At 32.1% G+C, this 27,763-nt stretch overlaps 1 protein-coding gene and 1 long non-coding RNA gene across 12 annotated transcripts; both read right to left on the bottom strand.

The window, feature by feature from the left end:
- Positions 1–329: 329 nt before the first annotated feature.
- Positions 330–17,590, bottom strand: LOC146527110 (uncharacterized). Of its 11 annotated transcripts, XM_085205902.1 has the most exons (25): positions 17,209–17,590; positions 16,782–16,886; positions 16,570–16,703; positions 15,507–15,701; positions 15,120–15,212; positions 14,626–14,819; positions 14,136–14,271; positions 13,512–13,594; positions 13,186–13,310; positions 12,436–12,582; positions 12,196–12,314; positions 11,973–12,055; positions 11,646–11,773; positions 11,111–11,257; positions 10,871–10,989; positions 10,712–10,765; positions 10,338–10,511; positions 9,489–9,590; positions 9,098–9,325; positions 8,789–8,878; positions 4,015–4,155; positions 3,658–3,789; positions 3,141–3,257; positions 2,298–2,454; positions 330–1,715 (listed from the first exon to the last, which is right to left on the bottom strand). In XM_085205902.1, exons 2-25 carry the CDS (start codon positions 16,867–16,869, stop codon positions 1,615–1,617), a joined length of 3,087 nt encoding a protein of 1,028 aa, XP_085062028.1. In that variant the 5' UTR covers positions 16,870–16,886; positions 17,209–17,590; the 3' UTR covers positions 330–1,614. The 11 variants fall into 11 exon arrangements, with proteins under 11 accessions (XP_085062028.1, XP_085062030.1, XP_085062032.1 ...); XM_085205904.1 differs by lacking the exon at positions 17,209–17,590 and having other exon boundaries at positions 10,338–10,460; positions 16,782–17,174; XM_085205906.1 differs by lacking the exon at positions 17,209–17,590 and having other exon boundaries at positions 14,713–14,819; positions 16,782–17,174.
- Positions 17,591–24,120: 6,530 nt separating this feature from the next.
- LOC146527109 (uncharacterized) lies at positions 24,121–27,743 on the bottom strand. Its single transcript, XR_014879259.1, has 2 exons — positions 27,494–27,743; positions 24,121–27,270 (listed from the first exon to the last, which is right to left on the bottom strand). It is a non-coding gene; the product is annotated as an uncharacterized LOC146527109 (long non-coding RNA).
- Positions 27,744–27,763: the final 20 nt, after the last annotated feature.

The raw sequence follows: 27,763 nt of genomic DNA, 5'->3' as shown, positions 1-27,763 counted from the left end.
ATTAATATATAGGTATGTAGGTTACTCTAGTATTAGAAAACTCGCGTTAATATTTCTGAGGGTGGCTGCAGGCAGCGGGGCTGGCTTGAGTAGGTACTACATTAGACTTTCGTTTTTATAATGGCAGAATTTTGAAAATGGCCATGAATGAATGTATCTGTTGACAAATGCAGTATGATAAAAATAATATATTTTTAGTAAGACGGCTAGTTAATGAACATATTTTTTTATAAGTTAATTAATTAAGAAATCAAGATGGATCTAGCTTGGAAGCTAATATCAAATACTTTAGCTGCTGCTTCAAACAAGGTTCAAATTAAACAATTAAGTAATATAAAAAACTCTTTATTGTAAACGAATTTTAATACTAATTTTAACATTCTTATAAAATAAATCTTTAAATTATAAAGTAGACATAATAAAAATCACCGTTAAACACGTTAAGTTCAGAACATACTGTCTGTAAGAAAAATATTGATCATATACAATGTTAAATGAGCACGTCACGTATGGAGGATATTTACAATTTAAGAAAAAGCAATTATATTTTCGATGCCGGCGTAGCTCAGCCGCAGTTTCTGACTGCATGTGACGATTGTGGGTTGATTCTCATTCGGGAGAATGAATAATTTTCATTCTTTCCACGAAAAGCACAAAACACGGAGTCGGTGTTTTAAATTCTAACACAACTCTAATACTAACACTGTCTTGTTATCAATGAGAAGGAATGAAAATAATTATACTCTATTCACAAACGCATGAGATAAAAGGTAAACACGTCAAGAAAAGGTTGTATACATGTTCATGGAGTTACAACATTCATAAAAAAATTATTTATCATTTTAATTAAAGATTAGGAAATTTTAAAGTTTTTTTTTAATGAGGAATATTTTAATTTAAATTTTAAAAATGTTACAGAGTGAAGTAGCGCCCCATTTTGTCTCACGCCATAGTGAATAGAGTATTATTCCCTAAAGTAGGAATTGAACCTACGACCGCTGCGTTTACAGTCAGATGTTTTACTATATTTCAAATATATATAACGATATAACCAATTACTTTCAGGTCAGGAGGACGATGCTCCTGCGTTGTTTCCTCTTTTGAGATCTCTATCTAAATTCTATGTTTATAGAATTTTAATATATTTATATTGTTTTTATAAAAGGTAGCCCTTACAGACTAGTGAATTGATCTAATTCTAACAAAGAAATATTAATTACGATCTTAATATTACTTCTAGAACTTTATTTAGTTGTAATGTTTAAAGGAAACATCAACGAAACAATTTATCTAAACCTAGTCTTGACTTAATATTTTATGTAACTTTAATTTAATGGATTTACAAAGATGTGAATAAGTATACAAATGGAGTATAAAAAAAAATAATCCATAATTTTTTTTGAACCTTGGAATATCAATAAAATGATCTCATCTGAGTCGATAAGATACACATACGTGATCTTGACAAAACATATTGGTTATTACATTAAAAACGCATATTAATTTCTTCTTTGTAGTTGTTTGTTGGTTTATAATATAAATTAAAAAATTTAATATATAACAACTTTAGAGTACATGCAAAAAAATCTGTTCTTTTAGGGCACATTCACTGGATCATTCTTGCGCCTCTATGATTGATTTATATTGTTCTTTGTCAAGTTCCACCATTGAGAAGCAGCCATCTGGTAATAGAAGCACCACGCGCCGAGTACCACCTAAACATGATTACTTATGTAAGTAAAATAATTAAGAATATTTTTTAGCTTCACACTTTATCAGTCAGGATAGTCAGTCAGTCGTCGTTCAGTCGTTCTCCATTTTCCGCCCAAAATGACACTGAGAAATGAGTGAACTGAATGTCGCAATGTCTTATCAGAGCAAGTTAAAAATGAACCCACAACCATCATAAGTCACACTACATCCCGAGGGTTGCAGTAGGAATAACTTCAACTTCACGCTGTATCTCGCATACAGCACTGTAGGCAGAGAGAATCTACAATTTTCCGCCGAATTCTGAAGTCATTGCATGTGGAGTGGCGGGACGCAACGCCGCGCTTAGGCTCGACACCAAAGCAAAGAAATGAAAATATAAATAATTTCTCGAGTCAATCGCCAGTTCCCATTAAATCAAACCCACAGCCAGTTGCGTTTACAATCACACACTTGTGGCCCTGCGCCACGACTGGCCTTAGTGAAAATAAATTATGAATTAGGTGAATTATGTTTTTTATGCTATCTTCTAATAAGCTGACTGAAATTTATTTTTTAGAAATGTCACCAAATAGCCTATTGATTACCTGGTGAAGGTAAATCAGCCTGCACCAGCTGGCCGACGACCTGCGTGGCTTCACCTCCGTGCTTGTCCTTCACCTGTACGACAACCTGCTGCAGGCCACCCGCCTCGCCGCCCGGCATCGGCTGCGTGAGCTGCGCCTGGTCTATTGTTAGATCGGCCTGCAATTGTTATTAATAATAATAGCAATACACTTCAAGTATCACTTTTTACACTTTTACTGAAAACTTTAAAAATTTTTCGAATATTATACCCTGCAACCTGAATTAGTACATTACATAAAAAAAATTACACAAAGTCTCTATTTTTGTTTTATTTCAAAGCTTGGCATACACCCTTAGTTTTTCATGACTTTCGTCTTCGAGGAAATTTAAAAATAATAATAATAAACAACTCTTTATTGTATACCATACAAAAGAATTAAAAGAGAAAAGTAAGCTATAAATTGTTATGAAACTATTAATTTTTTGTTTCTTGATTTGTGAAGATCTCAAGACATGTAAATTGAATAAGGTATTACATTCATCTTTGAAAAGTATCTCAGATCAATCCTAAGTCCTGTCTATTGTTTGGTTTGCGCGCAAAACTAAGCGCACTATAAAAAAATATTATTTTTATACCATAAAAAATTAAATTCGCCTGCAAACTCTGCAACGCCTGTAACCTGTCGTCATTAACGACAGGCTAACTAAAGATGATTATTACATAAGTAAGTTATAACAATTGCACATTTTAAAACTTTCATATGCTTAAACTATTACATAGCCCTTTTTTAAAAAGTCAATGTCAATGTTGTCAATATAGATGGAAGAACTACATATTTACTAACTATGATTGCATATCTTACTATATTTGAAATAGTGTCTTCTCTCGTGACATAGGTGACTCCATCGGACTCTCCCTCGACCTCACCTTCCACGCCTTGAACAGTGAAATTGACATCTTTCGTGGTAACTAGTAATGTCTGCAAAGAAAATTCAATACTGTAAGCTTTAAAGAACCTATTATGAAATATGTCACATGAATATCATGTTTTATTATTAACTACTTCCCAATCTTTATTGTGAGACCGAATGTGCGTGAACTCATACACATAATACTGGTTTATGCATAACAAACTGGTATGACACATTAATTGTGACTTATTGAGACAACTTCTAATTCACGTCACAATGGTTGTGGGTTCGCTCCTCATTTAGGGCTCACCAATTTGGGGCTTTTATTTTCCTGGAGTGTCGAGTTCCGTTTATATATAGATATAAACGTAGTATTGTATTAAAAGGGAATTGAGTGTATGATCTCTGTGCCAACCCTGCTATATAAGGAATAAAGCGTAAAGAAAACAACTGAAAACAATTAATCACCTGTCCATCCTCTGTAGTGACGTACATGACGCCCTCGCTCTCCCCCTCCACGGTGCCCTCGACGCCCTCTACTGCACCCTCCTCGCGCTCATCTGCTACTAGCAACTGACCAGCTTCGTTCTCAACTGACACCTGGTTTAAATCAAAACATTAAATTGGGGTATTATAGTCATTATAGAATTATGAAACTACAAAAAATATCAATAATGTGAGTTCTACAGGGAGCTATGAACGGCGACGCGAAATTCTGTTGAGAATAACAGACAAGTAAGTAAACACAAAACGACCTCAGGCTCAACCTGCCCTGCTAAAGGCAAAATACATCGTGAATCCAAAAACACTATGTAATATACTAACTTGGTAAAGCAAACCATCCTCGCCCCGTATCATGAAGGGTGGTTGACCGGCGTGCAGAAGGCCGACCTCCTCCCCCTCGTCCACCCCCACACCCTCCTCCAGGAGCTGTTTCACCGCATCTCCCTCCATTTCTACTGCCTTCTGTGAATTTTTGTTTTTTAAACTTCAATAGTATTTACATCCAATTGGAAAAAATGTGTAATAATTCGACCCTCTAAGATCTTTATACTTTATACTACAATTTTTTTCCAATCCATAATTACTGTAAAAATTCATTTAAATCAATATATATATTTTAAAAATCTATGATGATATCCTGCTCTGCTGTGACGTCAGTTGGTTTTGTAAAGAAATACACTGATATGGGTAATAGATAAAAATCTATAAAGAAAGGTTGCATTAACCGGTGTGTACTTTCTCTACAAAACCATAAAGCGTCATATCATGATGGCTGCTGTTTTGCATATTTAGAATAAGTCACTCATCTATATATATAAAATCGAAAGGTCACTCACTCTTCACGAAATCTACCAGAGCTAAAGGTCTCAAATTTTGCACGGAGGTAATTTATATAACGTAGGTGCTCGCTAAGACGGGAATTTGCAATATTCGACTCCTAAGGGGTTGATTTCGGGGTTGATAGTTTGTATGAAACTTCGTTACTGCAAGTGCTAGAAGTCTCAAATTTTGTACAGGGATACTTTTTAGGACGTAGGTACTAATTAAGATTTGATCTTGCTTCATTCAACCTCTAAATGTGTGCTTTTGGGATTAAAAGTTTATATCAAATTTCGTTATTACAAGTGCCAGGTGTCTCAAATTTTGCACGAGCGTTACGCCTTCCAAACTGGTGGTAGCTTTTTGTTCAAATGTTCATTCGACGATTGAAAAGTGCTTATAATAGTCTATTTGAATAAAGAATATTTTGAATTTTGAATTGAATGACAAGTAACGGAGGCCATCGTGGCACAGGGTCACAAGGGTGTGACTGTAACGCGACGGTTGTGGGCTCGATCTCCACTTGGGTTCTAGCCCCACTCGAAGGAATTATTTATTATTTATTACAATTTTTTCGTTCTGGCACCAAGACAAAAGCCCAGCGTTGACTTCCGCCATTCAACATGCAATGCCGAATTTGTCCGAAAGAGGGGAAAGGATTGTCTTAACACTAAGTACCCGATGTCGATTCTCCTGAAGCATGACATTATAAACTCGAAAGGTCCCTCATCACGAAATCTTGCATACATTTTTTTAGGATCTACGTGCTACCCTAGATACCCTGGGATCCGGCCGTTGAATCCTGCATATACGAGTTTTCTTAATTAAACCTATATTAATGAATAATACATGATTAGTAGAACAGATTACACCTGGGTTGCCTGGAAGAATCCTGCCGCAATCACCTTTAATTACATTTTTTCGTAACTCGTTTTTGGAGAAAATTGCACCAATACGTTTTTTATATGAATCGCACATCATTTGAAAGATAATCCTATAAGGAATTGGAAAATTAAGGGTTGCCAGCTCTCAGTCTGCCGCAAGTCTAGGGTTGCCTGGTTTAAACATGTCACTAAATGTTAATAATTTGCACTCATGTGTTTTTTTAATGAATTATATATCAAATTAAAGCTTATTTTTTTCTGAACACTATAAAACAGGGTTGCCTGGAAAATTCCTGCCGCAAACAGGGGTTGCCAGCGTTTGAAATATTTTATTCCGGTTCCGTTTGACTATGAGAATAGACGATGAAATGCGCGGTCTGCCTTATGTTTTAAAGTAAAATATTATATCATAGAAGGTCAATCTTAAAATCAATGTTTATTCTAATTGTTCACCTGTTAAATGATGATTTTAATCATATTAAGTACACGCAGAAAACTATTTAAAGATGAAATCATTCTTATTTTTCAAGTAAAACAATAATCCATAATATTGAGTCTTCGCAAAATTTATTTTATAAATAATAATATTTAGTTAAATAACCCTTTTAAAACAACTAAATTATCTAATTAAGTAAATGTTTACAAATATCGATCTACTATAAGGTATTAATTACAACATGTTTCCTTAATATAATGAGAGGTGACAATTATCGCGGATATTTTTTTTATTAATTAAGAAAATGTGGAAAATTACATTTCAATAAACAATCTCTCTCTCTCTTCGCCCTCTGCTTGTTTGATTTGACAACGCCGTCCGTATCCGTAGAAAGAACTATGGCGCCCATCTTTTTGGTACGAATATTTACGTTTTTGCAAAGTAAATGAAAACTATTCAACTAATAAAAACTATTAAAAAATATAGATAAAAAAATGTCGCTAGCAAGAACTTCTCCGTCTATGCTGATAGTTTTTAAGGTATTTAGGTCTGAAAGAATTGTTCTTATAATTATAATTAAGCGTAATCACTCACTAACGTCCCTAACTTAGTATAATCAAAACTAAGGCAACTCCCACGGCCACAATTGTCTACATTTTATTAAACTATATAATATTAAATATTAAAGTATACTTACGTTTTGCATTAGAAAATAATTAAAAAATACTTCTTTATATTTTTGTTTTAAAACAATGAACTTTTTGTAATACTATAAATGATAACTGTGCATTGATTGTGTCATTATTTAAAAAAATGTCACTGTATTTAAAATTCATTTTTTGGCGAAACAATAACATAATTTTACACTTTTGAAGAGATTCCTTGTTAAATTCTATCACATTTTCACTCCTGCCGCACAAAAAACACATCTTAATTTTTGTCAAGTAAAAACGTCTTTACTTCAAAACGAAAGGTAAGTAACTAAGTAATATGCTCAAAAACAACTCATTTGCCCATCTGCACTTTCATTGCATTTAGAAACAATACATCTTCGAAAATAATTTTATTGCATTTGGTTTGCTTTGTATCGCGCCGCAAAATGTTTATCTATAGTAAAAAATAGCCAACTAATTGATATTTGCCGACTCTTGGTCATAAACCGTAAATAGCGTTTATTAGTCGGCATTACTGTCGGATTTTCTTCGAATTTATTTTGCTAACTTAGTTTTATTTATTATAATACTATTATATATATTTTTTTCCTATGCAAATTATTAAAAATTGCGTGAGAATAAAAAAATTGCGGCAAGCCTTGTCAAATCAAACAAGTAGAGGACGAAGATAGAGAGAGAGAGAGAGTTCATTGAAATGTATTTTTCAATATAATTAATAAAAAAAATATCCGCAATAATGGTCACCCTTCATTATATTAAGGGAACATGATGTATATGTATATATATTAATAGTTTATAGTAGATCAATATTTGTAAACATTTATTTAACTAGATAATTTAATTGTTTCAAATTGGTAATTTAAATTAATAAATAAATATTAGTATTTAGAAAGTAGATTTTGCAAAGACTCAATATTATAGATTCATTATTTTACTTTAAAAATAAGGATGATGTCTTCTGCCCCATGATCTTTAAATAGTTTTCTGCGTGTACTTAATATGATTAAAATCATCATTTAACAGGTGAACAATTAGAATAAACATTGATTTTAAGATTGACCTTCTATTATATAATATTTTACTTTAAAACATAAGGCAGACCGCGCATTTCATCGTCTATTCTCATAGTCAAACGGAACCGGAATAAAATATTTCAAACGCTGGCAACCCCTGTTTGCGGCAGGAATTTTCCAGGCAACCCTGTTTTATAGTGTTCAGAAAAAAATAAGCTTTAATTTGATATATAATTCATTAAAAAAACACATGAGTGCAAATTATTAACATTTAGTGACATGTTTAAACCAGGCAACCCTAGACTTGCGGCAGACTGAGAGCTGGCAACCCTTAATTTTCCAATTCCTTATGAGATTATCTTTCAAATGATGTGCGATTCATATAAAAAACGTATTGGTGCAATTTTCTCCAAAAACGAGTTACGAAAAAATGTAATCAAAGGTGATTGCGGCAGGATTCTTCCAGGCAACCCAGGTGTAATCTGTTCTACTAATCATGTATTATTCATTAATATAGGTTTAATTAAGAAAACTCGTATATGCAGGATTCAACGGCCGGATCCCAGTCTAAGACGGGATTTTGACATGAATTTTGATACGAGATTTTTTTGACCGTTTGGTTTTGGTGTGTTTTTTGGGATATAAGTTATAACATAAATTAACTATATAATGTATTTACACATAGGTATAATAAAAGGTTAAAAAAGTGAGATCTGCTCCCGATCTCCACTTGAGCAATAATAAGGGCACTTATAATTTTTTTGTGAATTTTCTTAATAGAGCTCTATTAGGAATGAATCCTTATCAAATCCAGTTATTTAATCTTTAAATTTGTTTACGCATTTGTAAAGGCTTGAATAATTCAAATTAGTACTTATATTCTTTTTTAACATATGATTAAAGTAAAAAAAAAAAATTTGTTACCATATTGCAAAGCGCTCTAAGAAAAAAAACGAACCGATCTGAAATAGTAATATAGGTCGCATTTTTTTAAACCATTAAAAATTATACGCTTATTATAATTCCGTTAATATGGTGCCCAAGTTAAGCAATTCAGTATATTAAATAAGTAATCGCGAAGCCGCTGGCGGTTGCTAGTGTTCATATATTTATTACCTTTAAACTGGCATAAAAGTATGCACATACAGTTAAAAACTAAAAAGTGAATTCTGAAGTAATAATTAAAGACCAAAAAATTTTACACAACTGGTTATTGGACAAAAAATCTTTCTTTTATATAATTAATAGAATTTCTTAGTTAGAATTTACCCCATCTTCGTCTGTAAGTACTGGTAGAGAAGGTCGTGCTCCATCTGCTGGCACTAACACGCCTGTCGTACCTCCGGGTGAAATTTCAACCTGTTAGACAGACATATTATAAAAATATATTATTAAGAATAACCATTCTTTTTACATTACCTTATATATTAATACACTATAATTATTCCAAACTCTTAGCAAGTTTTAACATTTGTTTTTCTTTATTTAGTTTTCATAAGCATTATATTATTTATTTTTCACAATTACCTCCATTTTTTTTAGTATCGTGTGTTAGAATAAAAATAAAATAAGGTGTACCTTCATGTGCATGACGGCGTGCGTGTTGTCGGGCGGCGGCGTTGCGGGCGGCGGCGGCGTGTGTGGCGGCGTGGGCGGCAGCGTGGGCTCGCCCTCAGCGCGCGCCAGGAGACGCCCCGACTGCGGGCACAGCGTGAGCTCGCGGTTGGGGCTGGGCGACGGCAGCGGGCCCAGCTCTCGCGGGAACGGGTCCTCCACGCCGTCTGACGACTTCGACGACGCCTCCCACTGCCACGTAAGTACATATGCGTATATGTTTAAATATATTTTTAAATAGTATATTTTTTTCTCGCGTATACCAAAGGGAGCGGAGCCTAGTGTCAAAACACCCCGTTCTCGACGCACCGCCCAAATTTTTAACCATAGCATAAAAACTAATAAGATGACTCACCTTATTAAGCTCATTAGCTACAGGCTCCTTGAATATTCGCACGATGTTCCCGGCGGCGGTGGACACGGAGTAGCCCTGCCCTCGACCGCGCGTGTCGCCGCGCTAGAAGCAGCACTAGGTCTACTATTGATGCCTTCGTATCGAATAGTGTCGGTACTCAGTAGAGAGAGGAGCTCAAACAGAAGAAGTGAAGGTGAATCATAGCGCGCATTTAAAGATTTAATGAGTTAAACCTGTGTTGCAAGGCCCAGACAGTCTCCTCACCTTGCAACAGTGAGTCCATGGGATTTTTCTCTTCTCATTTTTTATGTATTATCTTTGTGCAATAATGTGTTTTTGATTTGATTTGATTTAATTTTAAACTGGCAAAAATTCTGTAAGAATTTCTCTAATAAGCACTTTCTCATTTTCTTTATTTTTAAATTAGCATAACTTATTTACCGAGTAGTTCAATAATTTGTTTCATAATTCCTATATCATTGTATAGACTTAATACAGTGAAAGGTCTCTAAGGTCTACCCAGTGGCGTAGCTAGGGGGGTGCGAGCGGTGCGGTCGCACTGGGCATCAAAAGGAAAGGGGCATCAAAGTCGACGATTTTTTTTTGAAAGGTAGCCAATGTCACATTTTAGTGTCTGACACTTGATCTACGTGAGCGTAGAAGACACATTTTTTTTAGACCATTTTAAAGGGCATCAAGTCCCCTAAGCCGCACCGGGCAGCACATACCCTAGCTACGCCACTGGGTCTACCTAACTTGCTATGCAAAAAAAGCAAAAATCTACTTTTTTAAAATAAAGAGATAAAATTTTTAAAAACAAACATAATATGTTTAAGGCATTTAATTAACCTGCGCTAGTGTCCTGTTCAATATATTAACAGGGGAATTCTTATCGGTGGCGCCGAATGGCCGCTGTTTGGTGCGTTGTATTATCTTCTGGCCTAAAGGAGTAATTATAGCTTTCTCCGTTACCTGTTGACATCCTGACACACTTTTGTTTTTGTTGACATATGTTTTTCTTATCTACATAAATAATAAATTAATGTAAATTATTTTAAGTGTCTTTCCACGCTAAAGTAAAAAAATAATTGAGGAAACATAAAAAAGATCAAAGAAGACGGAATTTTTTTACAATGGAAACATCTCAATGTAAAAGTGTATTTTTCTCCCTAGCTATTTAGTTGTAAAAATATTTCGAAAATATAGTAGATAATGGAATTTACTTGTGAGGGAGCAGGTATAGTTGTATTAGTCTTTTTGGCCTCTTCCTTTTTTTTCTGTAAAATAACCGATAATTACATTTTTATTATTTTATATAAAATAAATGTTTATGTTCACAACATCTTTTACTATAATGTATTTCAAAGTACATAATATAGTACCTGTTGGGCAGCCATTATTTGCTTCCTAATAGCTTCTTGATCAATTTTCAAGCCTGGACCCAATTTTCCGGGTAAATCTATTTTCGTTATTCCAGAGCTCTTTGATATTATATAAACACCTACAAAAAAGTGAATAACATATGAGCATGCTAATAAATAAAATAGTTTTACTTTATATGTATGCTGAATAAAGCTCAGACATAAAAATCAAAATTATCTCTTAGTATTTCAATTATTTACCTGTAGTTAGATTAGGCATGTGTTTTGAATTAACTTCAATAACCCCGTTTATATTTGGCATGCCCTTGCCGCCTAGTCCCAAGGACTTCACTAGTTCAGGATCAATGTTTGACTTTGGTGAAGTTTGTCCAGTCATTATTTTCTTCTCTGTAAACAATTATTGAAAAATAAACATACGCATTTAATATTTTATTTATTTGTCCAATAATATAATTATGTAAAATTTTAAGATATTTGGTTCTCCCAGTTATCTAACCTTAGCAAAGTTGCATAGTTTGTAATTAATAAATAATTATTTATATCATTATTGTCATTAAAAAAAGGCTGTCTTTTAATTAAAAAAAAATGAAAATCCAAGTTCAAGCAAAATACATACATTCAAATACGTATAAATCACTTTTGCTGGCTGCTAAGATAAGAAAAGATTGGTTGTACAACACAGTATAGCTTATTAGTATATAAAAAACTTATCTTAAAACAAAAGAAACTTACATGTTTAGTTTTATATGATAAACCATATATAAATTGTGAAAACCTCTCATAGAATCCGAATCGGAGAAGTCGTCGTCGCGCTTGATGCGCTTAGCGCCTGGCTCGTCGTCGGCGTCGCACCACGCCTTCACTTGGTCCAGAGCGCGCGCTTTGCTTCTACGTTGTAGACGACTATTCAGACAATAATTAAAAAATATATATTAATAAGTTTTAAATGAGCTGTATAATTTAATAAAAGATCTATAATACTAATAAATAATAAAGACCGAATGTTTTATTTTTTAAACGAGCTAATCTCTGGAAGTATTAGTGTTTTAATGTATATACAGTATAATTTAAATTCAATATAAGATAAATAATTTATTCTTACCCAGTTGGTGTCAATGCAGGATTTTCAGTCTTCTTTACCATTTGCTTTACAACTTGGGGCACTGGAGTACTTATTTGTTTAACCTAAACCATAATAAATATATTATTATAAAATAATCGATTATTACATTTTTATTTTATATAAAATAAAAATAAATATTTACTACTGCAATATCACAACATCTTTTACTATAATATATTTCAAAGTATATAAAATATAGTACCTGTTTGGCAGCCATTATTTGCTTCCTAATGACTTCTTGATCAATTTTCAAGCCTGGACCCAATTTTCCAGGTAAATCTATTTTCATTATTCCAGAGCTCTTTGACATTATATAAACACCTACAAAAAAGTGAATAACGTATGAGCATGCTAATAAATAAAATAGTTTTACTTTATATGTATGCTGAATAAAGCTCAGACATAAAAATCAAAATTATCTCTTAGTATTTCAATTATTTACCTGTAGTTAGATTAGGCATGTGTTTTGAATTAACTTCAATAACCCCCTTTATATTTGGCATGCCCTTGCCGCCTAGTCCCAAGGACTTCACTAGTTCAGGATCAATGTTTGACTTTGGTGAAGTTTGTCCAGTCATTATTTTCTTTTCTGTAAAAGATTATTAAAAAATAAACATAAGCATTTAATATTTTATTTATTTGTCCAATAATATAATTATGTAAAATTTTAAGATGTTTGGTTCTCCCAGTTATCTAACCTTAGCAAAATTGTATACTTTTTAATTAATAAATTATTGTCATTAAACAGTCTTTTATTTAAAAAAATGAAAATCCAAGTTCAAGCAAAATACATACCTTCAGATACATATGAATATAAGAAAAGATTGGTTGTACAAAACAAAATAGCTTATTATTAAAAAAACTTATTTTAAAACAAAAGAAATCTACATATTTAGTTTTAAATGATAGGTAAAATTTTAAAGAAAGGAAAATATAATGATTGCATAATCCATACAATAGGCTTTTGTAAGATTAGTAAAATCATTCAAATTCAAAGTAAATGAAACAAAAACCATATTTCTTGTATCAGCTTTGTTTCGTTTTACTCTGTGTCCCGCATATAAAGGGTAAGTGCGTTCTCTTAATTTTTGTCTTCGTACCAAAGTGAAGAAATGAAAATAAATCATTCCCCATTATGGGGGTTGATTCCCCCATCACCCACGTTCTAAACCATATATAAAATAGTGAAAACCTCTCATAGAATCCGAATCGGAGAAGTCGTCGCGCTTGATGCGCTTAGCGCGTGGCTCGTAGTCGGCGTCGCACCACGCCTTCACTTGGTCCGGAGCGCGCGCTTTGCTTCTACGTTGTAGACGACTATTCAGACAATAGTTAAAAAATATATATTAATAAGTTTTAAATGAGCTGCATAATTTAATAAAAGATATATAATACTAATAAATAATAAAGACTGAAATATGATTGATTGTTTAAACGCGGTAATCTCTGGAAGTAAGTATTTGTGTTTTAATGTATATACAGTATAATTTAAATATAAGATAAATATTTTATTTTTACCCAGTTGGTGTCAATACAGGACTTTCAGTCTTCTTTACCATTTGCTTTACAACTTGTGGCACTGGAGTACTCATTTGTTTAACCTAAACCAAAATAAATATATTATTATTTGACGATTATGTTATTTTTTATGTTATAAATGACTGCAGGCATTTCTTTTATAATTAAATACTTTTTGGAATAAAAATTATTATTAGTCACCAATCAAAAAAAAAACATAAAATATGTATTACTTATTCTTCGCCAGACTTGCATAATCATAATTTTCATTCTCGTCTTTTTAGTTGCTTGTGTTTATCTTCTTTTGGTCACATACATTATTCTATTCTTGTGCAATGGCCGTGCCTTTATTTTTCTATTAGTTTTCATAAATAGAACAAAGAAATTGAATATTGAAATTATATTTATAGTATGTACTCTCACACAGATGTAAAATATAGCTTATACCTTGAAGACTGTACTAACACGTAAACGCTAAATGGGCGCTTAATAGAGACTTGCATGTCATCTACATATTTTGTCCAAGCAAAAAAAAAACATCATAAATAATTTAATTAATTTCCTACTCCCCCAGAGTCAGTTGCGAGAAGCTAATAAAAAAAATAATAAAACTTAAAACTCTACCTGCACTGGATGCTGCTGTTGTTGCTGCGCGCGAAGCGCCTTTATCTCTTTCTGCCGCGCTAACTGCTTCTCGAACGCTTCTAGAAGATGCTCACAATTTTTCATATTCTCTGTTGGCTCCCACGTATTTTGCTCACTGTAATATTTATAATATTTTTGTATAGTTTCAAGGTGTATCCCGTATATAACAAGGTATGCGGAGAACACTTAGTGTTAAGATTTCACATTTTCCGCCGAATTCTGGAGATATTGCGTGTACAGTGGCAGAACTCCACGTTGTGCCTTGCATCGTAACCGGGGCGTAAGTAAGTAAATGAAAATATTAAATATTTTATTTGATAGAGTGGGAAACCAACAACCTGTTACAGTAGCACCCTTGTTGTGTCCCTGAGCCATAACTAGCCTTAAGTTTTATTAAGCAGTTGGATTTTATAACTATTATCATTAAACCTTATCCAAAGCATAAAACGCTATTTAAAACAACACCAACTGCGGATAGCCCTCCCACTTGAGCAAGTATTCGTAGTGCTTGCGTCGCGGGTTGCAACGTTTGGCCAGTATCTTCTCGACCACGTACTCGCCCGTCTCCGCGCCAGCGCCGTCCTCGGGCTCTAAGCGGCGCGCGATGCACTCCTCCGCCGGCACGCGCTCTTGGGCGTTGTGGACCGACTCCACAGACAGATCCTGTTGGATTCATTATTTCTTTTAACATTTTTAAAGTGTTATTCCGCACTTAGGGAAGAAAAAACCCACATCTGTTTGGAAAATTCCAAACACAATAAATAAGTTGTAACATGTGTATAAGAATTTCGACATAGCTCGAAAAGGATATATGTCTTAGTTGGTCAGAGCACTTGGACGTTTTTAAGTAAATAATACCAAAAATATATATTATATTTATTTCTACTTTGAAATAAAAAAAATCTAACAATGATATTTGTTAATTCACTATATATACATATTTTAAATTGAAATTATATTTACCACTCTAGCAACTTTTCTAGGTCTACTTTTTCTTTTAAATTCAGGTGTTGCTGTTTGTACTGGCACCAACTGATCTTCAGTTTTAAGCTCTAACTACATAGGAAAAGGGGTTCACTATGTCATTTTCTCACAACAGTTTAAAGTATTATTTTTTTTTTTTATAAATAAAATCATCAAACTTAATTGATGCCATTGGGGTGCAATGGCATCTCATTTGGGGTTAGTTATTTTTATTTCCTAGCTTTGGTAAAAACGCAAAGCGCATCATCTAGTTCAGTCGCTCAACACTCAATGTCCCAAGTGGGGAATGGATTGTTCAAACACTAGGTTCCCTGCCTTCCCTACTATATTCGACATACAGCATGAAGCTAAAAAAATTAAACTTACTACTTTAGTATGTGCAAACTTAGACAAAAACTGTACATTGGACCCGGCTGTAATCCAAGCCATCTTCAGGGTCTCCGGCATTCTGAGCCACTGCTGATACATCTTCCAACTGTTATCTGCATTAGATGTTGCTCCGTCTCTTATGGAAGAGCACTTCCATAAAAAAAAAGCCCACACATGTGCTTTACTTTCGTTCTGAAATTAAGAAAATATATATCATTATAATCATAACAAAGATTTTCATGTTTTTCCATTGAAATTTTTTCAATATAGTATTTCATACATTTTAAAAAACATAAATATTTGAACAGCGGGATTTGAACCCACGCCTTTTGGAAACAATTAAATTTTTTATGTTTTCTAAAAAGTATTTTTCTTACATAGGTGATTAATAACATTTTAAATTTTCAAAAATATATTTTTTTGTATATTTGAAATCAGTTTGTCTTTAATTTTTTTCTCTTTTACTTTATTTTTTTTTCTTTTTTTTTAATGTTAATATATTAAATACAATTTATATCAATTCATAATTATATTCTATTTTATTTCAGGCCAGCATTGAGCAGCAGCGCAAACAGTAACATAACCGTTTGCACAGACATGAATAATTTTCTTCACTCTGTTAAAGAAGATGTGAGCTCCTTATGCTTGGGTTCTATCACCATTAAAATATAATGACTCCAAAATTTGGAGATGAGTGAGATATATGTAGATTTTTTTTAACATTAAGTACAGAGTGTACTACCATGCTATAGGTGGGATACAACATTACTCCTAAAATAGAGCATAATTTTTGCTCTATTGTTGATATACAATTAAAAAGGAGTGAATGTTGATATACAGTTAAAAAGGAATTCACTATGAAATATATCTACTAAAATTGAAATAAAAAAAAATATCAGAATTTAATTTTCATATAGTTAATATTTTATTTTTTTAAATAATACTATATACTATATTAATTTTTTAAAAAGTATTCCATTAATTCACAGCCATAATAATATAATTTTAAGAGTCAAATTGTTGATTTGTATATACATATACACATGAAATATAAACTTACACTATCTCTTACTAGAGATTTACCAGTACAGTTATTGGCATTTTTATGGTTTTTAAATTCTTCAATAAAATGAAATGCTGTATGGCATTGGCCACATACAAATATATCAAGAGTAGCCATTTTTTCACGCGCTTCTGTAATAAAATATTATCGTAAGATCCACGTAAATATTACAATTAAAATAAAATTTTGGTAATAATTAATTAAAGTACCTTTCAAAGCAGTAGGATGTTTGGTTAACTCTTCCGGATTCCCTGTTGGTATCTCCTCTGTAGGAGAATCTCCTTTGATTGTTGTCATTTTAATAATATATTATACTAAAAACGTAATATATTACATACCATCAATAAACAATAATTTTTAACCTAACAAACATCAAGTACCCGCCAATTCTTTCGATTAGTTAAAAACATTTTAAAAACACTTTTCTCTTTTTATTTATTCATTTAATGTAAATCACTATATGATAATCTTTGCGTAATTGAACAAATTACACAGTATTTATTAATATATATTGTATATTTTGGTTGTAATCTATTGAATGATCTGAATGTGACACAACACAAATTGACGCTGATAGACTTTCATTTTTCTGATTATACCGTGATAAATTTATATATTTTACAAATATATACTTACATTAAATATTTACTATTCATCTAAAGTTATGTTCTTAATATTAGTAATATATTCACCAAAATAATATCAAATTATATATTTTTTTACTCTATACAATTACACATTAAAGCACACGAAAAAAGAAACAACTAAAGCAAGCATCAAACGCTTTATGATGAAAAAAAACTACCCCACGGGAAAAGAAAACAAAAGTCCGTTCTCGCTGCGAATATTTATCAAATACACCAATAGCAGTAAGGCCACGATATAGTTTCATCAAATAGTACAAATCATTTACATATTTAGCATAACGTAACAGACTTGGTGTCGTTTTGATGACGACGTAAGTGGCCGAAAATATGTTTTTGCCAACATAATTATAAGCTTCATTATATAGGTTTTCCTAAACACTTAAATGCAATTTACATATTGATATTCAACAACAAAACAAAGTTACTTCTAAATTCGTTAAGAATGCACTAGAAATAGTTTTTATTATAGTTTTAATAAATTTGCAATGTGAAATAATGAAAATGCTTCGTTTTTTATTACAAATTGTATTTGTATAGGCCGTCGTGGCGCAGCGGCACAAGGGTGTGACGGTTTTGGGTTCGATTCCCACTCGAGGAAGTGAAATATTTATTTACGTTTATATTTCCATTTCTTCGCTCTGGTGACGAGGCAAAGCGCGGCGTTGAGTTCTGGCACTCAAGTGGGGAATAGTGTTTAACACTAGGTTCCCTCTGCCTACCCTGCTATGTGCGGGATACAGTGCGGGATACAAGCGTGAAGTTGTACTTGTATATTATGCATAAATAAAACTTATATTGAATAAATATATAAACTTATGTTATATATGTAATATTACAAATAATTTATTTATATTTTTTGATTTGATTCCTATGTATGTAGAATGTGGTGTAAGATATTTTTTTCTCATAAGAATACAAAATTCACTTACATGAGGCAATTTTATACAACAATAATAATTCGTTGGGTATATTCAGTGGCGGACTAAGGGGGGGGCGGCGGGGGCGGTCCGCCCCGGGCCTCGGTTCCAGGGGGGCCTCCAAATGGTGCAAATTCCCTTGATCAAAATCTAAATAAGCCCTTGAAAAAACGCATAGTATCTACTTAAGAGGAAATTTGAGGTTGGAGGGGGCCTCCAATAAACAAATAAGTACAGGGATTAGTGCAGCCTGTACCGGTAGTTTACATTATATTAATTAAAATTACTTTTATCTTTCTAATGTCCGTTTAGGTTGCATGTCGTTCCAGTTTCGTAGTTTTTTACTTCAAGTTCCTAGGGCCTCCAGACCGACGTCATTTTATAAAAGTTTGCGTACTCACTAACCTAAAAGTGGGGCGCTTCCAGAAGTAGTGCAAAATAAAGGTACATCTCTGTCTGGGAGGATGATTGAGCCATCAGATCGGTTTGGGTGCTTATAAGGGGTCTTAAAATAGTCCATAAATAATATATGTAAAATTATAGCGTAATTTTTCAAAGTGGTTTTGGAAATCAAATGGCAGTTGCTCCATTTAAAAACCGCCATCCGCCGCTAATATGGAACGCAACAACGTGTCTAGTACGAACACTGCTTAAAACACTAGTACCTAGACAGAAACTCCGCTTTGCAATGTAGAATATTGGCTCTCTAACTGGACGATGCAGAGAACTCGCAGATGTACTTATAAGACTTCGGGTCCAGTGTGCTTTCCTCCAGGAAGCTTGCTGGAAGAGCAATAAGCCTCGCAATAACGGACAGGGTTACCGCCTTATATACACCGGGTCACCCTCAGGTAAAAACTGTGTGGCAGTAGTTCTTTCTGAAGAGCTTCAGAACTGGCTTCTTGAAGCTGATGGTCGCTGCAATAGCTTGATGCGTATAAGGGTGTTGATTGAAGGCGTAACTACAAACTAAACTAGTGCCTATGCGCCGCAGGCCGGCTGTAGCGTATCCAAAAAAAAAACATTCTGAAAGCAGAATGAAGAGGTTCTACTTGCTATACCGTCTACCGAAATGGTTGTTTGTTGTTGGGGAAGACTTGAACAGTCACGTCAGTAAGATTGCTGAGCCGTATGAACATGTTCACTGGGGTTTTAGATACGGACTTCGTAATACAGAGGGAGAAAATATTCTGAGAACCTATATTGCGTCTGATCTGGCCGTCGCAAATACGTTCTTCCAAAAGAACCCTCAGCACGGGATTAATGCCAAGAAGAAGTAGAAGAAGTATACGTATTTTGTCCCAATATTAAACAATCTTTAGGACGTCTGGCAAGAGTAAAGCCTACGTAAAGAGTTATACCAGGGTTATAATATTTTTTTTTACATTTTTCTCAAAAATATATTTAAATACGAGCGTTTTTACTTTGACGTAGGTGAGCGTGTACCTTAAATTGGCGCTATCTTTGAAAGGGCCTCACTTTCAAGTTAGTAAGTACGCATACACTCTTACATACTTATTAGACTATTAATCTTCAAAATTTCAGCTTTACTAATATAACGTAGGTCTGGGGGCCCTGGGATCTCAGTCTATTTTATTTTATACGCGGAACTAATATTACTATAGCGTGTGAACTAGCTCATGATGATAAATTATGATCTATATTGGACTAAGCTTATGATGGAAGCTTCAGGTGACGCTCTGGCTATAGTCCTAGATAATCTGGTAGAAATTTACAATGAATTTGAGAGTGATCAGGTTTTACATCTAGAGCAGATGATTTGCCTCCACCTGTACCTATCTATCGAATGGTAGTAATAGAGAATATCAGTGCTCCTAACATTCTTATTTAGGTTTTGATACAAATTCCTGTTTTCTTCCATACGTTATTTACACGGATGATAGCTTCTTTTGTTATCCCAATTCGTCTTTTTATCTCGAGGACACGAGGATTTTTTTTTTGCTAAATTTTAGTACATGTACTTTTGATATTTAGTACACACTAATTTGTACATGAAAACAGTACAGGGGGGGGGGGGGGGGGGTGTTGGGTTGCTCGAGGGTCCTCATTCAACGACACCGCCCCGGGCCTCCGACGGGGTTAGTCCGCCACTGGGTATATTACACTAAGTTAGTATATTATTTTTCATTGACAAAGAAATGTAGAGTAGTTATTAGAAACATTATAGGATAGTACGGAATAAGATCAACTGGAAGTGCCACTTAGTAATTATAGTATTAGTGTGAAGATATTTTATTTACTCGTTGTTTTATATTATTCACATATTTTTTTTTAGTTATTTTATTTTCGTATTCTTTAAGTTTATATTACTACTAGCGGACCCGGACGCGGCTACGCCTGCTTGATATATAAGAATATAATTTCTATAGAAATATAATTTCAATCTAGATGAAATGCTAAAAGTGACTATTATATTTATTTTCATAAGGATGAATATCAAAATGACGCGATAACAAACGCGGTCGCGTAGCGACGACGGTTGCTATTAACATGGCAGAATAAATTGCATGTCAAATTAGAAAGTATTTTAATTTATTAGTTTATATGTGTAATGTAATATTATATAGCCTATAGCACTTCTGAAGAATGCAGCTTTCATACAAAACAAAAACAAAGTAAATCGATCCAGTAGATCCAGAGATCTTAGCGTTCAAACAAACAAACAAACAAACAAACTCTTCCGCTTTATTATATTAGTATAGATTGTCGTTATTTTTTTTAGGAACGGTCTTAACACTAGATTCCCTCTGCCTACTCTGCTGTGTGCGGGATACAGCGTGAAGATCATTTATTTTAATTTTTATTTTACTAGTTATAATGACAAAATTAGCATATTTCCATAATAGATTTATTATTATTAATACTTCATATACAAAATTTTATATAACAAACATAAATTTAGATATGCTTTTTATTTAATATATATTTTTAAAATTGTGTTCAAATCTTTTTGAATTTTCATGGTTTTTGAAAATATTTTATCATAATCCTATATCCAAAAATAAAAAGGGATGCGTGATAATAATATTTTATCGCTCTACGCAACATGTAATGAATCGAAAATCTCGAAATATCAGCGGAAACAGGGGAACGGAGTGTCCTAACACTAGGTTCCATCTGTCTACCCTGGTATATGTGGTATACAACGTAAAGCTGATGAAATAGACAAAATAAATAAATACAAAATCTATTTAGATACAATACTACTTTATTCCATTAATAATTTGAGTTTTGAAACATATTATTGACATCAATTAATGAAGCTGTATTATCAAATTGGACAACAGCTTCAATCAAACATTGTCTCATTATAATATCTTAAAATAGACATCAAGTAAATTCAATTAAATATAAATCTTATACTAATATGGATACATTTTTCTTTGTAAATTTTACAAGGTCAATAACCTTACGTACATTATCCAATAAAAAAAAATGTATAAACTGTCAAAATAATTTAAATTATTATAAAAAGGTAATCTTACATATAAAAATTTTATGTAAATAAGTTTTGTAAAATACAAGCTTATAAATATTTGAGCATAAAACAAATATTTTGTAAATACTTCCAAATGTTAGGGACTAAGTATAAAATGTTTGTCCAGAAATAGAAAATAGGACACAATATTTAAACAACATTCTTAGATGTCTTTACTTTCCAGATTATTTAAAAGTAAACAATGAACTAGACAATTAATAAAACTATACTGTGAATAAAAGCTTGTTCTAGAATATATATATATATATTTTTTATCAATTCGTATAAAACCAATTAGAACCAGAATGCTTTCAAAGATATATCAAACGAGTCGAACACAATCTCTCTACCTTTCTTAGTTCAGAAGTCCCTCTGGCCAGATTTCGAATCCACCTCCGGTCTTGATGTTTTCTTTGGTGCCCACCCATGTAGGGTGAGTTGTGAAAAAATTGGATACCTATCGCCATTTTGTTCGCGGCCATTTTAGATTATCTACAATACATTATATTAAATTTCATTATCATCAGAAATAAAATCATAATGAAAATTTCAGCTCAAGGGGAAATGGGTTAAATTTAACTCGCCATACATATTTCACACACACTAACTAACACGACAAGTTAAATAAAAGCTTGTAAAAAGGACTATTTCTTTTATAAAGTTGCCAGAAAGAGCTTAAGTAGGTTTTTCCAAATTAGTTTTTTTATTTTTACGTATATTTTGGATGTCGTTAAAATACATATTTCTTGCATATCGTAAAGCTGGGTCCCTCTTGTTAAATCGGCTTCTTATATTTTCAAATCGTTGATATCGCGGGGGCTGGCCCCCTTTTGTTTTATTTAAGTTCTGATTGATTCTTCGATGCATTAGAAATAAATCCATTCTTCGTTTCATCAGGGCTAGTATAATTATTGTTCGAAAAACAATGTTTGTGATAATTCTGTATATGCTTATGAAAAAATACTTCAAGTGGCGGTATATCATTGTAAATATTTAAAGATAAGAATCTGAAGATCTTCTTACAAAGCTTAATTGATTGATTATTAGAAAAGTATGTTTAAGTATTTGATTTCGTTATATAGACAACACTTTCTTGTTTTATAACTATTGTAGTTTTAATCAACTGTAATCTGCGCGAAAAAACTAGATTTTACAAATATTGATTTTATGTATGCACTTTGACTATGCAGGTTGGATGCACTGTTATCCATAGCTGCCACATTAAGGTTAACAGCTCTAAAAATCCATAAGTTGTACTCGTTATAATATGCTATCGGGAGAGTTTATTAATATTTAAACCAAATAAATCTTTAGTACCGTCTACATAAAGCTTAAAATAAATCATTAAGAGACAACATGCGTTAAAGAGTATTCACACGAAATGTATTAAATGTCAGTAACAAAAATTAATCTATACTCGATTTATTATGGCAGAAGATAAGATGTAAACAAGAAAATTCTGTTTCTCAAACTTTTACGTTTTTTTTTTATTTCTATTTAATTTATTTATGCACACGTTTCACTAAAATGTACTTAACTATGAGGTTAATAAAGCTAAATATATTTATAATTCAATTATTTATGAGAATTCGGAGGATTCTGAGGAACTATCAACTGACATACACTGACAACATTAATGACGAAAGAGTCCACCATATTATCTATTATATCATCATTTTTTTGCGTTTTTTGCTCTTCAATGTCAATGCACCTTTGCCAAGCTTCTACTGCTAAAGTTTTTATTAATTAAAAACAACAAAAGTAACAATGGAATCACGAAAATTTAATGAAAATAACTGAAAATGGCGAATATATACTGACGGAAGACAAAATATTCTAATATAAAATATATAACTCGTTATAATTACTCTTGCCAGAGAACTTCGAATCGACCATGATGATATGTTATTCAATATTTGGACATGTAAACTTAGGTAGGTTTGGTAACTTGTAAATTTCTTTTTGGAAAAAATATAATATTATTTTTTTACAATACAGTCTCCGCACGAGGAAATGAAATATTTCATACTATAATTGAAATTAAATCATACTTTATTAATGAGTTTATTTTTTTATATTTAATAAAAAAAACTCAATAAATTTTATTATCTTCTTGAAATTAAATAGAGTAACTTTTATATATACTTACTTTTTAAATATGATGCTTTACCTAAATCTTCTTCACCTAAATCCGCTTAAGATTTGGAATGTTTTATAAAAAATATTAATTCTATGCTCAGTATTTACTTAAAGAAGTTAATTGGCCAATTTTTAAGGACAATACTAAATTTAGGACAATACTCTATGTATTGTAGTAATATATACCGACAATAAATCATAAGAATTCATGGAGAAATGCTTGCTTTCATTTACAAATTATTCATGACTAATTTAGGTTCCCTCTTCGTCGCCCCTTCTGTCAGGGGCGGACTAAGGCCTAGGTAACATAGGCAACTGCCTAGGGCCCGTAATAAAATAATGACGATTTGTGTTTACTTAAATGGAACGATTTATTATTATAATAATCTCAACCATTGATTCATGTTTATTAATATTTGTGATTGGTAGGTTCATTAAATATATTAAATAGTATTTTTAAAGAATATTGTAATTGGTCAATATTCGTTAATACAATACGCATGATGAAAACGCTTTGGTTTTAAGTAATAAAACATATTAAAATTCGTGTGTCAAGTCTTAAATTCAATTATAATACACATTTTAAAAGATAGTTTTTAGAAGATATTTTAAGAGATTCAGACTTACATCGAAAATAACTTAAAGTAGACATTTAGTAAATTCAATCATTTTTATATTATATAGCTAACACTAATACTAACATCGATTTAGTTGTAATCAAATTACAATACATGTATGGAGACATAATTATAGTCTAGAAAAATACATATCCATTCCATTCGAGAGCCAGTCAAAAATATTTTTTTTAAATTATACATAGTTAAATATTCTAATAAAAATTCTAAAAAGGTGTGAAAATATACAAAAAATATATTTAAATATATAACAATACTTAAAGTTTTTTTTGAGCCCAATAAAGTTTGATTTATATAAGTTTTGTAAATACGTCTAAATGATATGATATTATCTATATTATACATAAAGAAATAAAAATATACCCTCATTCTTCCCACAGTCTTTCGATCTTCCCTCCAAAATTAAAATTACATGTGACAGCGTAGAACATGGCTTTCTGGTGAATACATATAACCCCTCCAGCCAAGCAGTTAACAAATTACTGTAAAGCGAAATGACGTATAGAAACATGAAAGCTACTTTGATAGATAGATAGATAGATGTCGCTTAATTAGTTGTCCTGAAATGTATGTTCAGGTTGTTAAGTATTTCCTGTATTTCCTCAGGGCTCTTATTTTCAAATCGTCCTTCTTTTTCAGCTTTTGAGAACCATTCTCTGACTTGATGCATTTTATCAATATCCTCTTGTGAAATCTCCCACTTCTTTTGCATTTCTTCTAACTCTTTGTTGATTCTTCTACATCTTTGGATTGAGATATACTTATCAAACATCAATCCAATTAATAGAATGATTCGAAATACAATGGATGACATGAGCTCCCACCATGTGCCGAACAAAAGATTTGTAATTTCCGAGAGCATATTTTATCTTCGTAGCCGTCGAACGATTCTTGAGAGTTTCTAATTCACTGCTTATAAAAAACTTACTGTTTTCACTGAAATATTTTAAGATATGCAAAATTGGTTGTAGCGAAACGCAGCACAATATGAATGCACTTTTAAATGATAGACGCCCTACAGAGGGCGGCACCTCTACATCTGCAATGCGATCAATTGTCGCAGTAAGGGGAACGAGGCGTAGCCCGCGTAGCTCCGTAGACTGTAGGTAGCGAAACACTGAGCAGCGAGTGAATGCTTTATATCTACATTATATGTAGTATTAAAGAAATACTATAAATTTATTGTAATTTTAAATGTAAAATTTGTCTAAAATAAAATTTTGCTTATTTACTTTTGAATATTTTTATATAATTAACCTGATGTCCTTGTTACGTAGAGTCCAAAAAAAATATAAGCGCCATCTGGAATAGGTAAATAGAATACTACATTTCCAACATAGTATTGTTCCTATTATTACTTCCAAATAAGAATAGAAGATGGCGTTGAAGTTGTACACTCTCCTGTATATTACTTATATCTTATTCACATTTTCAATTCATTCATTCATTTAAATAACAAATACAATTTGTTTATCCACCTAAGTTTATATGTTTATTTTGTTACTTATAGTAAATGATACTTGATTTTAATAAAGATGTTTTTAAATATTTATTTAGAAAACGGAAAGACAGAGATGCATAAAAATGCAACAGCAATGCGTAACAGCTGTCGTAGCAGTAATCGTAGTCAGCTTAATAGTACTAGTAAATAAACACTGAAATGGCAAACGGCCTTCTCACATTTTTTGTTGTACAAATCTAAAGTAAATATAATTATTTAATGCTATTTTAATGTAAAAATTATAAAATTATAAAAATAAATTAAAAACACACTTGTATCGTATATTTTTCGCTTTGCTTGTATCGTCCAAGAGCTATAAATGTGCTCGGAGCTATAAATGATGTGAGCCTAAGCTCGAATGATTTGCTAGTAACCTCTCAACTTCAAGTCCTGCCCTCATCTTCAGACCAGTTTGTTGACATGACATTATTATATTCTCACCTAAGCTACGTATTACTGCCAAGTGCTATAACGATACAATTATTACAAATTTAGTTACTTAATTTTATTACATAAGTAATTTAAATCCTAATATCGACCTAATAAATAATAGTAAAAAAAAACTAAAACACTCTTTACATAATACGAGCACAAACTCGATATGCTTTACTGCGTAGGTAGTCCAAAATTCCATCAGCCATCTTACTATTCTATCATCAAGCCAGCTCGAAGGTACCATATGTCACCAATTATCATCTAACATTCATATAATTGCCAAGTTTTTATTATGATACAACAATTAGAAGAACGTGTAATTCAGATTCATACACGGACGACAGCTGGAGCTAATAAAAGTGTGTTGATAAGCATAGGCAACATTCGCTTTTTGGGCTTTACAAAATAATTATTGCTTTTTCATTACATAAAGTAAACGACCAATACATACGTTATAGCCAGTCAATAAATTATAGTTAAAATTCGCTTATATTTATAAATTATATAAAGAAAATTCGCTTGGATTCTAAAAATTTTATACACAGATTTAAAGAACGGCAATGGGTAATAAAACTAATTCAATTTTATATGTATTTAATACATTATAAGCTACGATTACAATATGACTCTATTAGGACACATATTTTTTCATTATCAATCAATTCTTTAATTTTTATTCGAAGGTATGGAAGGTTTTTCATAATATCTTATATATTTGTCAAATAAATAGTCTATTCATAATTATGTATAACATTAAAGGCAAAAACATTATTTAAAGAAAAGTTTACGAGGTCTTCTGGCAGTTCACATTAAGTAAATTTTGCATGTCCTGGAAGCTCAGATCATTCTTTCCTTGTTTCTCCATATTCAAAATCCACTCTCGTATATTCCTTTTTTTAATATTTTCCGATGAAACCTCCCATTTCTGTTGTATTTTAATTAATTGTTGATTAATTCGTCGACGTTTTAGGAACATTATAAATTTTTGAAATATGAATCCTATTAATATAACCTAAACGCAACGGACGATACGATGTACCACCATGTCAGGAATAAAGAATTGAAGACTTCATATATCGTACTAGATATTTACACTAATCTTTGTCTTAGAACATCTCAAAATTATATAATATTACTATTTCACAAACCTAATGTCACGGCACACTTTTTAGAAATCGATACAATCATTTCACTTTAACAACGCAAAATTTTTAAGTTGGATAACAGACGGCGAAGATCGACTGTTTCAATATCCAGGATGCTAGTAGGATGTCTGAAGAAAATAAACTATTTAAAGTTAGTTTAAATAAAATATTAAATTATTCAATTGTTGTATTAAATTTAAAATGAAACTACTACCAGCCGACCAACGCCGCCAACGCCCAATTCATCATTGATCGACGCGTTAACGTTGCGCG

The sequence above is a fragment of the Heliconius melpomene genome, chromosome 21 (assembly GCF_056956725.1).
Source record: "Heliconius melpomene rosina isolate 202511_hmr_F chromosome 21, ASM5695672v1, whole genome shotgun sequence".
NCBI lineage: Eukaryota > Metazoa > Arthropoda > Insecta > Lepidoptera > Nymphalidae > Heliconius > Heliconius melpomene.
The sequence above is the reverse complement of the archived record's forward strand: the minus strand, read 5'-3'. Positions and strand labels throughout refer to the sequence as shown.

Coding starts and splice junctions, on each gene's coding strand:
- LOC146527110 (XM_085205902.1), bottom strand. CDS start 16,869: ATGACAACAATCAAAGGAGATTCTCCTACAGAGGAGATACCAACAGGG. Junction 15,213..15,506: donor AGTTTGCACATACTAAAGTA/GTAAGTTTAATT, acceptor TTTCCTATGTAG/TTAGAGCTTAAAACTGAAGA. Junction 4,156..8,788: donor TACTTACAGACGAAGATGGG/GTAAATTCTAAC, acceptor AAAAATTCACAG/AAGGCAGTAGAAATGGAGGG.